This window comes from Mesoplodon mirus (genome assembly GCF_964341445.2).
Source record: "Mesoplodon mirus genome assembly, chromosome: 3".
NCBI classification, from domain to species: Eukaryota; Metazoa; Chordata; class Mammalia; order Artiodactyla; family Ziphiidae; genus Mesoplodon; species Mesoplodon mirus.
In genome coordinates, this window is record NC_138978.1 from 103176033 (window position 1) to 103190778 (window position 14746).

Sequence of the window (14746 nt, forward strand, 5' to 3'; positions counted from 1 at the left end):
GTAAGGAGAGCTTGGACCATAATTCTCAAATTCTGGCTCAGCTCCAGTGAATTCCCACTCACATTCAAACAGTCTGGCCCAGTGATGGATGTAGGGCTGCTGCTGTTTCATGCCCAGTGTCCCAGCTCTTCCTGACTCTCTGCCTTTGGCCTCCGTCAGGGCCAGAGGAAGCTGCAAGAGAGGCGCATGACAGGCTTGAAGATACTTTTATTGGGGAGGAGGGGAGCTAAACAGAGTCCTGACAAACCTAGGCTTAAGTGCTCCAGGCTCAGGAAAGAGATGCAATAAATAGGTGGCAACTGGGGAGGGCTCTCAACACAGCAAGAAGGGGCACCATTTGTCTCAACCTCTGGGCTTGCTCATCTTCTTTGCTGTGTGAGCTGGGGTGTGGGGTTCACTGCAACCTGGGGGCCTGAAAGAAGAATTCTCGGGGCTCTAAAGAGTTATCAGATCCACCATCTTGCTTGTGAGAAAGTCTCGGTCTTGGAGGTGTTTGAGTTGCGCCTAAGGGTTCATCTGAGGAAAGAAAAGGTTGAGGTGAGGCTGGTGGCAGGTGAGGGACCCCAGAGCTGATGCCAACAATCAGCTAGGAGCTTCAAGGCATGCCTGAGCACGTGAAATCAAGCCCCTGGGGGACTGTCCTGTGGCCAGACCTGACACATTGAGTGCCACCCCAGGGTTGGGGCTGCTGGCTTGTCCACCTGACACTCTCACTCAGGGATCATCCCACATTTCCAGCGGGGGTCAGGATCCCAGGGTGGCCTCACCCCCAGCATCCTTCTGACAGCCTCCAGCCGTGCCAGGACCTGTGGGGCCTCCTGGGGACACAGCATCTGTAGCTCCCCAGGTCTCATGTGAAGCAGCTGGTGCCCCGTCATGCACCCGAGAGTCTTCACTGTGCTGGAAACAGAAACAGCAGAAGCTGTCAGTGGTGGGGCGGAAGGACTGGGCCTGGGTGTCTGTGTGGAGGAGGGGCTGTTTGGGTTTGGAGCCTGGGGTGACAGAGAATTCACAGAAAGGGTATCTGGAGGCCAGGGAGTAAGATAAACATATTGGCTGAAACTAATATCATAGTTCCTGAGGTTGAAGGGAGAAGTGCCCTGGGAGAGACTCTTGTGATGGGGAGGGGTGCCTGATTATTATCTGAGCCCTTTACAGAGGTAAAGCCATGGGACTTGGCACTCACACAGTGGAGAAGTTCTCTGCCTGCAACCAGGCTGTGACCTCCTCAGGCCTTGAGCTAAGTCGAAGCCCTGGAGCCTAGAATCAGGGGAAGTGGGGGTCAGAGGCCATCTCATCTCAGAGCCACCTACAGCCACCATCATCTGGTTCCCTTCTCTGGGCTTCCATCAGATCACTTGTCTCACTCCATGGTTCGCTTGTCTGATAGGCACAAGGCTTGTTCTCTGCTCTGGTCCCACGAATAAACTCAGGATACAGTAAGCGTGTGATAATACTGATTAAGTTGAACCAGGACCATCTCCTCCACTTGTCACTGGATCCTCCCTGCCCCCACCTCTGACTCAGGCTTTATAGCTTCTGAATAGTCTAGGCTGGGTAGTACCCAAGGAGGCGACTTGCTCTTGCTTCCAGGGAACCCCGACTGCAGGGGCTCCAGGATGTTGCTGGGGATGTAGCCGCTCTGTCCCACTTCATTCTTCACCAGCCACCACCGCTTACTCTGGTCCAGAACCTGCCAAGAGTCACTCCAGTGGTGACCTGAGCCTCTGTCCGACCAGCCTTGCCCCTCTCCCACCAGGCTTTCTCCCTTCTGGCCCTTCCCCACCTTCCCTCTCCCTCTCTAGGCCACCCACGCCATGCTCCCAGTAGCTCCCACCAACCACCACCTCCTTTTATCAGCTCAAGCCCATGCCTCACCTCCAGTACCTCTCCCTGGACCACAGTCAGTTCCCGTGGGTTCCTAGCTTCAAACTCATATAGGACTTGCATTTTCAGGGCTGGCTCGACAGGTCCGGGTCTGGAGGGCACAGGGTGGGGTCCGTGGTTGTGTGTCTCCTCTTGAGCAAAGTGCGAGTTACTCCCTAACCTAGGGCTTCCCTCACTACCCCCGGAGACAGAGTCAGGATGGCCGGAGAGTGGGGCCTCAGAGACTGGGCCCCTGTCTCAGCCCCAGAGCCCCAGATATCTCCCCCTTGGAGTCTAATGGTGAATTTTGGGCTTCCACAGATTTTGAGGGCAGGTTCTTGTTAGGTGGGCTTGGGGTGTGGTTTTCTATAAGCAGAAGGGGTCTGAAATGTTGATTTCTCAAGACTCTTCCAGCATTGGAATTTTCTGTATCTGAGCTCTCCTTTGAGCACTTAATACTCAAGCTCTGGGAAATCAGAGGTATGTGTGGGGAGTATTGAAAGAAGAAGGGGTTGGAGCCTAGGAAGGTAAAAAACTGCCTCTTCACCCAAGGTAGGGGAGGGATGTGCCTGTACATGTACGTGCCTGGCTAAAAGAGAACCCAGAGGTCAGTGACATGCAGAATCCACAGATCCCTCCCCAGAACCATATGGTCCTGACTAAACCCAGGGCATACCGGAGGGAAGTAGAGTCTTGGTTTCTTGAAGGTGCCTGTAGGGGCAGAACAGAGTAAGAGCAGGATGTCAGCCAGAGTGGTGGTAGGGAGGTGGGGTGTGAGACCACAGACCACAGACCACAGACCCACCTGTACACAGCTGCCTCATATCCCCTCACCTGTCTGCCCACCACACAGAACCCACCTACCACTTAGGCGTCACGTGACCATGGTTTGGACTGAGATAGTGGAAACCAGCCAGAGACTAGGGCTTTGAATAGGACTCTGTGCCAAGCTCCCCTTACCTGGTAGGAAGGTTCTGGAAGCTGCCAACCATCATAGAATGTGGGTTGGTAGGGCAGGGGCTCACTGCCTGTCCAGTTGGCCCTGGGGAAAGAACAAGGCTGAGTCCACTCTGTGCCAGGCTGTGGGATGTGGAGAGGGCGGAGGTGACAGGGCCTAGCCTGGGGAATCTTCTAGGTAGTGGAGGATGTGGCCCACATGCACTGATCAAAGGCCCCAGGACACCCACATAGGAGCGAACAGCTAAGCATGTACAAATCCCACAGTGCAGGTATCCATGGGCCAGCCTCACCTCTGCCCGTGAAAGTGCAGGCATATCAACCCCAGAAGAGATGAGTACTTTATCTCACTGATGGGGGTTTTGAATGAAAGTGGTAGAACCACAGAGCGTTAGGGCTGGAAGACCCCCGCGGGGTCTAACTGGTTATAGTTCCCAGCAGCAGATGTCTTTCTTTCTAGCAGGCTAGTATGTGGAACTCTGCCTTGTGATCACAGCACAGCACTCTGGCTGGCTCTAGGGTGGGAGCTGGTACTTGCCGCTCAGCCTCCCCCTCACCCATTTTGCCTAGCATGCAGGAGGAGCAGCGCTGTTGGTGGTCTCCAGTCATGCTCTGCTTGCCGGCCTGGGGAATGCCAAGTCCCCTCTTCGAGGAAGTCCCCTCCCTACCTCTCGGAGGCAGAGGTGAATGCTTCCTCTTTGCACTGCTGCTGAACTCCAGACACCCTGGATAATTGCTCCTCTCACGCTGAATTGCACATGATTCTCACATGTCTGTGTTTCTTACTTACATTGAACTCCTTGAGAGCTGTGTCCATAGTACAGTGCATGGGACAGAGGAGGCAGCTAATTTATTCAACGGGGACAAGTAAATTATTCCCCCTTTTGAATCTTTTTTATTGGCTCCTTTTCTTTGTCCTAAAAACATGCTCAAATCTTCCCTTGACTCTGTTACTGTGCCTTTTAAGCTGTCATTCTATTATCTTATCTTTGTCCAGTTTTTTGAGGATGTGTCCATATGCTCTGCCTACATTTTCTTACCTCTGGTTCTTTCATTATGCCTTGCAACCTGACTTTTACTTCTGCCACTGCTCTGTTGAAACTAGTTCTTCTAAAGTCCTGATAATCTCCTGACTGCCAGATCCAATGGCCTTGTATGGTCTATATCCTTCTGGATTACCACACAATTTAGTGTTATTTATAGTTTTGGGTCAATTTGCCTAAAATCAAATAACCTGAATAGAATTTACCTGAAATTTAACTATTTTGAGAGTTTTTACAACTCTTTAGTTATTCTATTTTCTGTGTTTCTGTCTTTCATTTCATTCATTCGTCCATTTTTGGTTACTTAAAGAAATGAGAAAACATCTTAGGCCACATCTGACTTAATTTTATATTTAAAATAATAAACAGAGACAGAAAATAGAATAGGGGTTACCAGGGGCTGGGAAAAGAGAGGAATGGGTACAGTTTTGGTTGATTGTTTAATGGGTACAGAGTTTCTGTTTGGGATGCTGAAAAATTTCTGGAAATGGATAGTGGTGATGGTTGTACAACATTGTTAATGTACTTAATGGCATTGAATTATACACTTAAAAATAGTTTAACTTTTATCCTATGTATATTCTACCACAATAAAATAAATTGATTACATTAAGTTATAATTTATGTCTTTAGATGAATTGGACACAAAAATCCTTTAATGGGGCTGAATTGGAAAAAAAAACCCCCAGCTCATTAGGCAAAAAGAATCCTAGAACCACTGTTTTTTTCCCCAGTTGATTTCTCTTTCTAAAACCCTCTTCTTGGACTTCCCTGTTGGCACAGTGGTTAAGAATCTGCCTGCCAATGCAGGGGACACGGGTTCGATCCCTGCTCCGGAAAGATCCCACATGCCGTGGAGCAACTAAGCCCGTGCACCACAGCTACTGAGCCTGCGCCCTAAAGCCTGCAAGCCACAACTACTGAGCCCGTGTGCCTAGAGCCCGTGCTCCACAACAAGAGAAGCCACCGCAATGAGAAGCCCGTGCACCACAACGAAGAGTATCCCCTGCTCGCCGCAACTAGAGAAAGCCCACGCAGCAAGGAAGACCCAACGCAGACAAAAATAAATAAATAAATTTATATTAAAAAACCCAACCCTCTTCTCTCTTGGATTTCATGTTTCTGCTTTTTTGTTTCTCCTTTTAACTCTCTGGAATTTCTCTTTGCCTCCTTAACCCTGTTTCCTTTCACCACCTTGAAGTTTCCTCAGGCCCTTCTCTCATGGGGAGAGCAGACCATGCTTGTTAAGGTGAGCTCTGGGGCTCCCACTGCAGTGCTTACCTCCAGGTGGCCCCAACTATCACTTCTGTACTGACTGTTCTCAAACTCTTGTAGCCAGGTCAGACCTCTCCCCCAAAGCCCAGGCCACCCTGTCTCTGTGAAGGTTCCACTGACACCTCAGCTCAGCATATCCAAGCTGGTTTCATCCTCCCCTCCCCACAGCTCTCATCAATTTGGCCTTGCCGCCCAACTGCCCATCTCACGGTTCCACATGCGTGGAATATCTCTTTCTCTCTTAGCTCCTTGGCTGGTGGGTTGCAACTCTTATTGATGTTACATTTGCAGCATGTCTTACGTCAGTAATTGTTAAAATCTGGGCAGGACTTGAGACAGAGTTTTCATTTTGTCCTTGACAAAAATGAGAAAAATTTTAGTAAAAGGTTGCCAACTCTCTTTCCTTGGGAAGAATTGTTCTTTTTTCTGAAATAATGCTTTCCTTCAGTGGTGGGTGATGGTAAGTGGTGGTTTTGTTTTGTTTTCATTGTTTTTACTTAGCCTAATTAAAAGTTGGACACTCCAGGTAGAGTCTTCAATTTGTTTTGAGATATTTCATAGAATAGAGGTTACCAGGGCCTGGGGAGTGGGAAGAATGGGTACAGAGTTTTGTTTAATTGTTTAATGGGTACAGAATTTCTGTTTGTTTTAAGACACGATGTAGAGCCTGCCACCTCCTGCCCTGTGTGTCCTGCCCTATGCCCCCACGTCCCTTGCCTCTGATTCATTCAGGCTTTGTCGTCACTTACTGGCTGGTGGTCCAGGCTATGCCCAGCCCCTTCCAGAGGTTACTCTCAGGTGGGCTTAGACAGGACTGCAGCAGATCAATGGCCTTGGTGGTGAGGAGGGGTGAGATCACTTGGGCTGCTAGGCCAGGCTCAGGACACTGCTTCAGGATCTGGGGAGGGAGGGACAGGAGGTTTCAGGAAGCCTGGGCTCTTGCAGGGCCAGACAGGAGTGGGGAAGGGTCCGGGGTCCCTGGCTTCCCACTTTTGCAATACCACGTTGCCCCAGGCCTGCGCCTTCCTGCCCCCACTGGTGTCCTTGGGGTCAAGGACAGTGCATAGTGGGGATGGTGTCTTGGGGTCAAGGAGAAGAACGTGCTGGGGTGAGCGAGGGGCAGATCCACAGACTCCCTCTGCCCCCTACCTCCCACCCCGGCCTCTGTCTCATCTTAACTTCAGCATGTCCCTCTGCACCACCCTGTCCTCCCCCGACTCACGGAGTTCAGAGTTTGGAAGAGGAGGTGTACGAAATCAGGGGCGCTTGTATCCTGCAGCATCATGGCCAGCTTTCCCTGAGGACACAGGGCAAAGCCTGTTACCACCCTTCCTCCCACCCTACCTTCACCAGGACCCCAGGGCCCCATTGTTCTGGGCCTTGATGGGGAGCCTGGCATTTCTCCAGAAGTCCCAAGAGTGGGCAGAAGCTGGAGAAGCTTGGGATGTCCATGAGACAAGAGAGGAGGGGACTGCTGAGGTGGGGTAGGGGGAAGGGCTGGGGAACTTGTGGGGAGCCACATACCAGGAGGTTGAAGCTGTACTTGATCTTCTGGAAGCAGTCGATGTAATGTGCCTCTGTTATCCCTATAGAGAGAAGTGGGAAGGTGGCGGGTCGCAGATCATTCCAAGACTCTCCCCCGACTCCTCTCCCCTGGCCCTCAGCACTCACCCCCCTGATGCTTTATCTTTTTCTTCCCCTGTCTCTTCTTCTTATGACTGGTGTTTGACTGGGCCTCCTTCAGCTTTCCCATGAATAGCTCGATGTCTCTTAGGACGTGGTTCAGCACCTCCTGGACCCCAAACAACCCATGGCCTGAGTGGGCAGTTAGGCCCACCCTGGAACTCCCAACCCTGACCCCCCCCGCCCCCTCCTACCACAAGCCTGAGCCTCAGGCCCAGCCCAGGTTCTGACCAAGGCTCCGTGTCCCTCCTCAGCCCAGGCCCTGCCTTGGTCATCCCGGCACCTGGCTCCTTGGGGTGAGGGAGATGACTGGTGTTCTCCCTTGGGCCAGGACCAAAAATCCTCAACGAGCCCAAGACAATCTGCAGTTACCTTATCCCATTCTGGGTCCCCGGGGGATGGGGACCTCCTCGAAGGAGGCAAAGTGAAGGCACTTGACTTTTGGATGCTGGAGTGGTGTGGCAGGGGCCTTGGGGATGGTGGTGTATCTGCAATGGATGGGAACCATGGCCCAGAACTTCTTTGATCTTTGATGGGAATCCTCTCCTCCCACTGGCCCCCACGCCCAAACTTACTGTGCTCTGGGGTCATCCAGTGGTGCTGTTCTGGAGGGGGTCTGCACTCCAGAGGAGGTACCTGCTCCTTAGGGATCGGCCTTTCCAGAAGAGACCCCCTGCATCTGTCCTGACCTGGGGGAAGGGCTCCGCATCGGGGTCTGTGAGCACATGGTGGGGACACAGCTTTGACAAGGTTCTTGGGACAGAAGCACTGCCCACCCTTCTGCCCCAGGACCCGAGGGTACCACTCCCTCTCTCCAGGAGCCCGACCAGCCCTGCACCTTGGTCTCCATCTGAACACTTCCCTGACTCTCCCCTGCCTCATCTGCCTGCTCTCTGGGACCAGTTCGTCCCACGTCAGCCTCCGAGGCCAGCCTCCAGTGTTCACTGGGCCCCGCCCCAGCCCCTTCCCCATGCCCATCTGTGCCCTATTTCAGCCTGGCCCCTCCCCAGGTCAATGCCTATGTTACTGGGCCACAGGTTCCTGGGCTCCCCCAGATGTGGGGCAGAGCCTGGCCCACCCAGACCTGAGCTCTGAGGTCCTGCAGGTGAGCTGGGGCAGAGGCTGCCTACCTTTGCTCTAGCTCCTCCTCCAGAGCCTTCTGCAGGCTGGTCTTCAGTCGCTCTGCCTGCAGGAAGCAGCAGTCAGACAGGCTGGGGATGGGGGGTCGGGGAGGAGTGGGAGGGGGGTGATGGTTGCTGGATTCCACACCTACTCACCCCCACTTCCTGGCACTGGAAAAGCAGAGTGCTAGTGACTGGCAGGCCTGAATCCTGTGCAGTGATGGACAGGACAGAGTTGTAGGAGCAGGTGTTGAGTGCCACGTCCATGGCCTTGATTCTGTCCAGGCGGTAAGATTCCAGTTCCTCCTGGGCCAGGCAGAGAGGTCAGCTGTGAGGTCACTGAGAGCCAGGCTGACTCCTGGGAGCTCCTGACCTGGGTTGCTCCACCCTTCTGGTGGTCTGGGATGGGGGATCGTCTCCCCTGATCCCTATGCCTCTGTCCCCCATTTCTTCCTAGTTCTGGGTATGTATTGTGTATGGGGAGGGGTGGTTGCCATGTGGGACATGCATCGATGGTGTTCATGCCTGGTGCTTGCTTTCCCATGGCCTGGGTCAGCTATGATCCCTTGCGGGGAATGGTGGGAGGCTGACCTTTGTCTCGATGTCCAGCAGCTGGAGCCAGCCATCCCTGACCTGCAGGAGCAAGTCCTGGCTCCACACCTGGCCCTGAGCATCCATTTCCTGCAGCTTTTGCAGGACATCCTTGGGCTCCTGGACTCTCTGCGTCCCCAGCTTACATGTCAGCAGGTGCTGAGGGGAGAGGAGGAGATGCAGGACTGGGAGAAGGTTTGGAGAAGGGGATCACAGGTGGGAATGTGCAGGGCTGGGGTGTGGGGGAAAGGCAGCAGAGGGGGAAGACATGTCCCTGGCGTCCTTGTTGGGGAGTGCCAGGCAATCCCTATAAAGCAAACTTCAAGGGCCAGTGTGATGGCCAGAGGCAGTCAGGCTAGGATGGGGCCCCCAAGTCAGGGTCTGATGGGCTGTAGGAGGGGGTTTAGGACTCTGGAGAAAGGACAGTCATGGCCTTTAACAGTCCAGGCCAGCTGAGGGGGCTAGATTGTGGTAGATGTGGGCTTCAGCTACCCAACAAATAAGTCTGGACTTCTCTGGGTGGGATATATATAGGATGCTCAAATTCTGTCCCCGGCTTCCTTTGCCATTTTTGAAATCACCATCCCAGCCTGGTCCATCTCCTCCCTGACCTAGCGTTCCTGTCTCCATGCCTTTTCTCATGCTGTTCCTCATGCCCAGAAGGCACGTTCCACTTCTGCTAATCCATCACCTCCCAGTCTCTCAGGAAGAAGTCAAGCCCCCCTTCTCCCTGATTCTTGCCCAGAGAGGTCCATACTGACCTCTGTCTCCACTCAGGCCCTTGCCCCCCTGCTAGTCTGATCATTGCAGCAGTGTTTTTATCCTTGAGGAGACCCCTCCCTTCTCCTATCCAAACATTGCCTTCACAAGTCACAGTCCTGCCCCTCACCCTCCTCTCTAGGCCCTTGTTTAGGGGGAGGTTGTCTGCCTCCTGCCCCTTGATCCTACCACGCTGCCCTCTGCATAGCTCCCAGCTCCTCTCCCAGTTCACATGGCTGGCATATTCAGGAGCTCTGACATCAGGAGCTCTGACATCATGAGCTCTGGCATCCTGGACATGCCTCCTCTTGCCTGCTAGACCTAACCAAAGCCAGTTCCTAACCCCCATCCCTCCATGAAGCCCAGTGCTCCTGGGCCCAACCCAGCTGGCTTGGAGGCCCTGACCTCTGCCGCCCTCTGGAGCCTCCACACGGTTGCTCCAGCATCCTTCGCTGCTTCTTCTCCGGGGGCCCCTAAATCTGCTGCTGCCCAGGGGTGGTCTCTACCCCAGACCTTCAACCTGACCTGGTGTCTTCTCTTCTCTGCCACACCCTTCCAGTCTGAGCTTTTGCTGTGGTGTCAGCAACTCTCCAGGCAATTAGATGTGGCAGAGCCAGTGTTGTCTTCCCACGCAGGGCCAGAGCTTCCATTGTAGGCTCTAAGCTGCACAGGCCTGCCCGGAGAGCTCAAGCCCAGAAAGCTCCACTCTCAGACAGTGGTCCTTTCAAGTCCTCACACAGGGACTGCTAACCTCACACATTCCTTCCTCCAGCTGTGCCAGATCCTGGGCAAAGAGCAGTTTCCTGGGGCAGGGGGTGGACTGGGAGACAGGCAGGGATGGGGTGGTGGCAGGTGCCTCCTGACCCATCCGTCTGCTGCTTGTTCCTGCCCGGGGATAGGACGTCCACCACCTCAACCTCTAGCCTGGCCTTCCCTGCCCATCTTCCTTCCCCACATTTAGCAGATGCTCAGTTAGGCTTGCTGGACCCGAGCCCACCTGCTCTGACTGGGTCAGGCCATTGGCTTCTGTGGCAGAGACTTATCTCAGATGTCTGTTTTTTTGTCAGGGCGGTGGACACACGGGAAAACTTGGGTTGAATCAGGAAACTGTCTGGGGCCCCCTGGTTACTCACCTCCACCCTGAGCTGCAGGTGGGTGGGCTCTGAGGTGAGATTCTGCAAGTACTCCTTCCGGTGCACTGCCGTGGCCCAAAGCAAGGGCGTGGGGGCAGAAGAAGGGGGTGAGACATATACAGCAATAGGGGTTGGTCAGCATGGCAAGGGAGGCAATGGAAGGCAGGGGGTTCAGGGAGCTCAGTGGGAGGGAAGGGGAGAGGGCACTGGAGGGACAGCTTACAGTAAATGGCTCTGCTGCTGGGCCGGGACATGTTGATGTTGCTGAGATGACTCCCTAGAAGCCAAAATGAACGGAAGAGACGGCAATCAGGGCTGGGGAGAGGGATACTGGGGCGGAGCTCGGTGGGACAGCTGTTGCAGCCCATCCCTGACCCGGGTCTGAGGCTTGGACCACAGGTCTTTCTGGATCCTTCTCCAGACGTACCCTCTGCTGAAGAGCCCTCCGTCTTGGCTGGGCCTTGGAGGCCCCCAGGCAGGCTCCCAGCTTCCCATTATTTGGCCAGTAAAGCTCATTCCAATGGGCTCAGGAAAGCTGGGTGGACAGGAACTTGGGACCAGATCTCATTCTGGGCCTGAGTGTAAAAGATGCCAGATGGGTGTGCCTAGCTTCTGGAGGGAAGGAATTAGGGTCAGCAGCCTTCCCTGCCAAAGCAAGCCTCTTGTCCAAGCCTGTTTCAATTCCTCAAATTAGGAGGAGGCCAATGTTGGCTCTTATGCTGGGGACCCACTCAGGAGGGGTGTATGTGAGTGTGTATGCACATGCATTTGTATGCACGTTTATGATGGGGCTCTGTAGGATGTGTCAGTGATCTGCACTTTCCTGAATGTCTTACTAAATCTTCTGTCTCTTTGCCTTTCCATTCTCTGAACCCTCTTCTCAGAGTCCCTTCCCACACAACCCTTTAAATTCCAGCTCAAGGGAATAGATATTTTTCCAAAGAAGACATACAGGCACATGAAAAGATGTTTAACATCACTAATTATTAGAGAAATGCAAGTCAAAATCACAATGAGGTATCACCTCACACCTGTCAGAATGGCTATTAACAAAAAGGCAAGAGAGAAAAAAAAGTTGGTAAAGAAGTGAAGAAAAGGGAACCCTCGTGCACTGTTGGTAGGAATGTAAAATGGTGCAGCCACTGTGTAAAACGATATGGAGACTCCTCAAAAAATGAAGAATAGAACTACCATATGATCCAGCAATCTCACTTCTGGGTATTTATCCAAAGAATATGAAATACTCACCCCTGTGTTCATCATGGCATTTACAATAGCCAAGATATGGAAACAACCTGAGTGACCATCAACAGATGCGAGATAAAGGAGATGTTGTATATACAATGGAATTAACCATAAAAAAGATGAAATCTTGCCATTTGCATGGACCTTGAGGGTGTTATGCTAAATGAAATACGACAGAGAGAGAAAGATAAATAACGTATGATTCCACTCTTTTGTGGAATATAAGAAACAAACAAACAAAACAAAATATATAAACAGACCAAACCAAATGAAAATGTAGGTACAGAGAACAGAGTAGCAGTTACCAGAAGAGAAGGGGCAGGAGGGAGGGGGAAATGGGTAAACAGGATCACTGTGTGGTGATGGATAGAAATTAAATTTTTGGTGATGAGCATGCTATAGTGTACACAGAAGAAGAAATATAATGTTGTGCACATGAAACATATAATGTTATAAACCAAGGTTAAATAAAAAAAAATCTAAATAAATAAATAGATTCCAGGTTAAGGATCACCTCCTCAGTGAAACCCTCCTTGACCACCCCACTCCACCCTGCCCATCATCCTAATGCCACACCAAACCTTGTACATTCCTCTCTAACAAGAGCAGCCACCCTGGTTAGCGCTGTGAGCCTAATGCCAAGTGCCTTATGAACCTTATATCATTTAATTTTCACTACCATCGTTTATATTTCCTTGGCCCTATGTGCTGAGCACTGTTCTACAGATGTTACCCCCTTAACTCATTTAATCCTCAGAACAACCTTGCTGTGTGGGTTCTGTTATTATGCCATTTACCAGATGAGGATGCTGAGGTTCAAAGAAGGTAAGAGGCCTGAGATCTCAAGTAAGTATTTGATAGAGAATGAACCCAGCCGTGTCTGACTGCAAACTCCATACTTTAACTGTCTGTGTATGTGCCTCTGTCACTGGGCTGTGACCTCCTGAGGACGGACTTATCTTGTCACTGCTGTCCACACAACGCCCTCCTGGCATAGAGGGGGTCTAGAATATGTATATGTTGAAACGGAATGGAAGTAAATGAGGTGCATGCGTACATGCAGTGTGGGGCGGGAGTTAGCTGAGTAGTGTGTGGGTCAAGGTAATGTGTTACTTTAATGATGTAGGTATGGGTGTAGCTATGTAGGAATAGGGTGTCAGTTCTGTGGGTGTCTGTGCATCTGCGTGGTGCCTCTGAGTTGTTCAGAAACCCTGGAATATCCTGGGCAAAGTGTCAGAGAGCAGCCCACACCCCTGTTACTAGGACTGTTATGAAAATAGCAGAAGATCTGATACGATGACTCAGTGCTGGGGAAATGGTTGCTAGTAAACAATTAAGGGATTGTGGCTGGGTCTCTGTTTTCCTTGTTTGGGAGGAACCCTTTCCTCTCCAAGGGTAAGGGGGTAGGTACTAAAAGTTTGCTCTCCCTCTCCCCAGCTGCACCTCTCAGGCTGCAACACTTCCTGCTTCTAGATCCAGAAGACAAAGAAGAGAAAATGAACGGCCTTTCGGTTAGCTCCCCACAAGCCGCCTCGCACAAGGATGGTCCCTGTGGTTCTCTGTGGGCAGGTCCAGGGAAACATCTGCTGCTCAAGATCCTGATAACACAGGCAGGGGGTGGGGGGATCCTCAAGGTGGGGCGTGGGGGTGGGGGGATGAAAGGTGGGGGGCGGAGGAGCAGGGGCCTCCTTGCCCCTGGGAAGGGGGGATCTCTGGCAGCCCAGTTTCCCCATTTATCCCCCAAATTTAGGGACCTGGAGCGGGCAAGGAGTTCGTGTCTGCATCACGGACCCTGGGAGAAGCAGCCCAGAGATACGGCTGGAGCCCTGCCCCCCTGCCCTGCTTCCTGGCTGGCTAGGCCTTGGCTGAGTCCCAAGCTCTTCTTAGGGCTGCTTGTCCTGGCTACATCTGACAATGGGCAGGAGACCCTGGCCTGGGAAGCCTCACTGAGTTGCGTCCACTGCCCCAGCGTCCCCCACGGCTTGGCTGGGCCCTGATCTCCCCGAGGGCCAGTCCCTTACCTGGGTCCCAGTGAGGCCTGGTGGCTGGTCCCCCCGAAGGGGCAGTTGTTTGAGCTGCTGGTCCGGCGCTGGTGGTGGGAAGGCAGTGGCTTCTCTGCTAGAGGCGCAGCCACAGGCAGAGGCCCTATGATCTGGCGAACCCTGACGGTGCAGACAGGTCTTAACGCTGGTGAGGCCATGAGGCAGCCACACCTGTGCCCTTTGGACTCTGATGGGTGGGAAGCGCTCCTAGGCCACCACCTGCCCAGCACCAAAGCCTGGGCCTGTGGCAATGCCTGCGCCGACATGTGTCCCAAGCTTAGCCAGACTCCTGCTTCGCAGCTTCCTCCTCTGCTTGCCTCTGCCATTAGTGTGTAGCCCCCTCTTCCCTCCCCCTTTGGGTACCTCCTCTGAGGCCCCAGGTCAGCAACAGGCACCAGGGCTGGGACCAGAAGGAGACGGCGTCCATGGCTCGGGAGAGTCTGGCTTCTGTGGTCAGGGCACAGGCGGCTGGAGGTGGGCCCCAGCCTTGGGGGCAGCTGTGGGCTGGCACGTGTGCCTGTGTGTGCTGCGCATGTGGGTTCGTGTGGGTTCGTGATCACGTGTGCCCAGGTGGTGCCTGCGAGCAGGGTGTGGAGTTTGTGAGAGCAGATGAAGGCTGGGGGCTGGGACCACCATGGGCATTAGGTGGAGGGCTAAGACTTCTTCCTGGCAGGGCCCACCTCATCCTGCCCTTTCTTCTTTCCCCTCTGACCCAGCAGGGAGCCCTCTCCCTCATCATGCTTACTCTTCCCCTCTTTCCTGCCCTACCCTACCCCATGCCCTCAGACCTCTGGTTGAGCCTGGGTGGCTTCAGCAGAGATAGGAAACTGAGGTCTGCCTCTGTGCCTATTCATGAACTTACCCAGTCCTCGTGCTTCATGGTATTTAAAAGCCTTCCTTGGCACCCAGGCTGCCTGCCCTCTGGGGGCTCACAGTCTAACAAGGGAGGTAGCGTGTAAACAGGGAGCAAGGCAGGAGGGGAGAGGAGGGAGGGAAATGCCCGTGTCCATGCGGTGGTGGGTCTCGTGGGC

General features: G+C 53.1%; 1 protein-coding gene across 1 annotated transcript; it reads right to left on the reverse strand.

Annotated features, from left to right (window-relative positions):
• Window positions 1-582: 582 nt before the first annotated feature.
• On the reverse strand, window positions 583-10697 carry EPS8L3 (EPS8 signaling adaptor L3; the record flags this gene model as incomplete). The annotated part of the gene is made up of 16 exons (XM_082616602.1): window positions 10652-10697; window positions 10429-10493; window positions 8537-8695; window positions 8102-8251; window positions 7955-8010; window positions 7400-7539; window positions 7197-7312; window positions 6813-6933; window positions 6666-6727; window positions 6364-6438; window positions 5891-6039; window positions 2827-2908; window positions 2543-2577; window positions 1879-2062; window positions 1520-1693; window positions 583-636 (listed from the first exon to the last, which is right to left on the reverse strand). Exons 1-16 carry the CDS (start codon window positions 10680-10682, stop codon window positions 583-585), a joined length of 1653 nt encoding a protein of 550 aa, XP_082472728.1. The 5' UTR covers window positions 10683-10697.
• Window positions 10698-14746: the final 4049 nt, after the last annotated feature.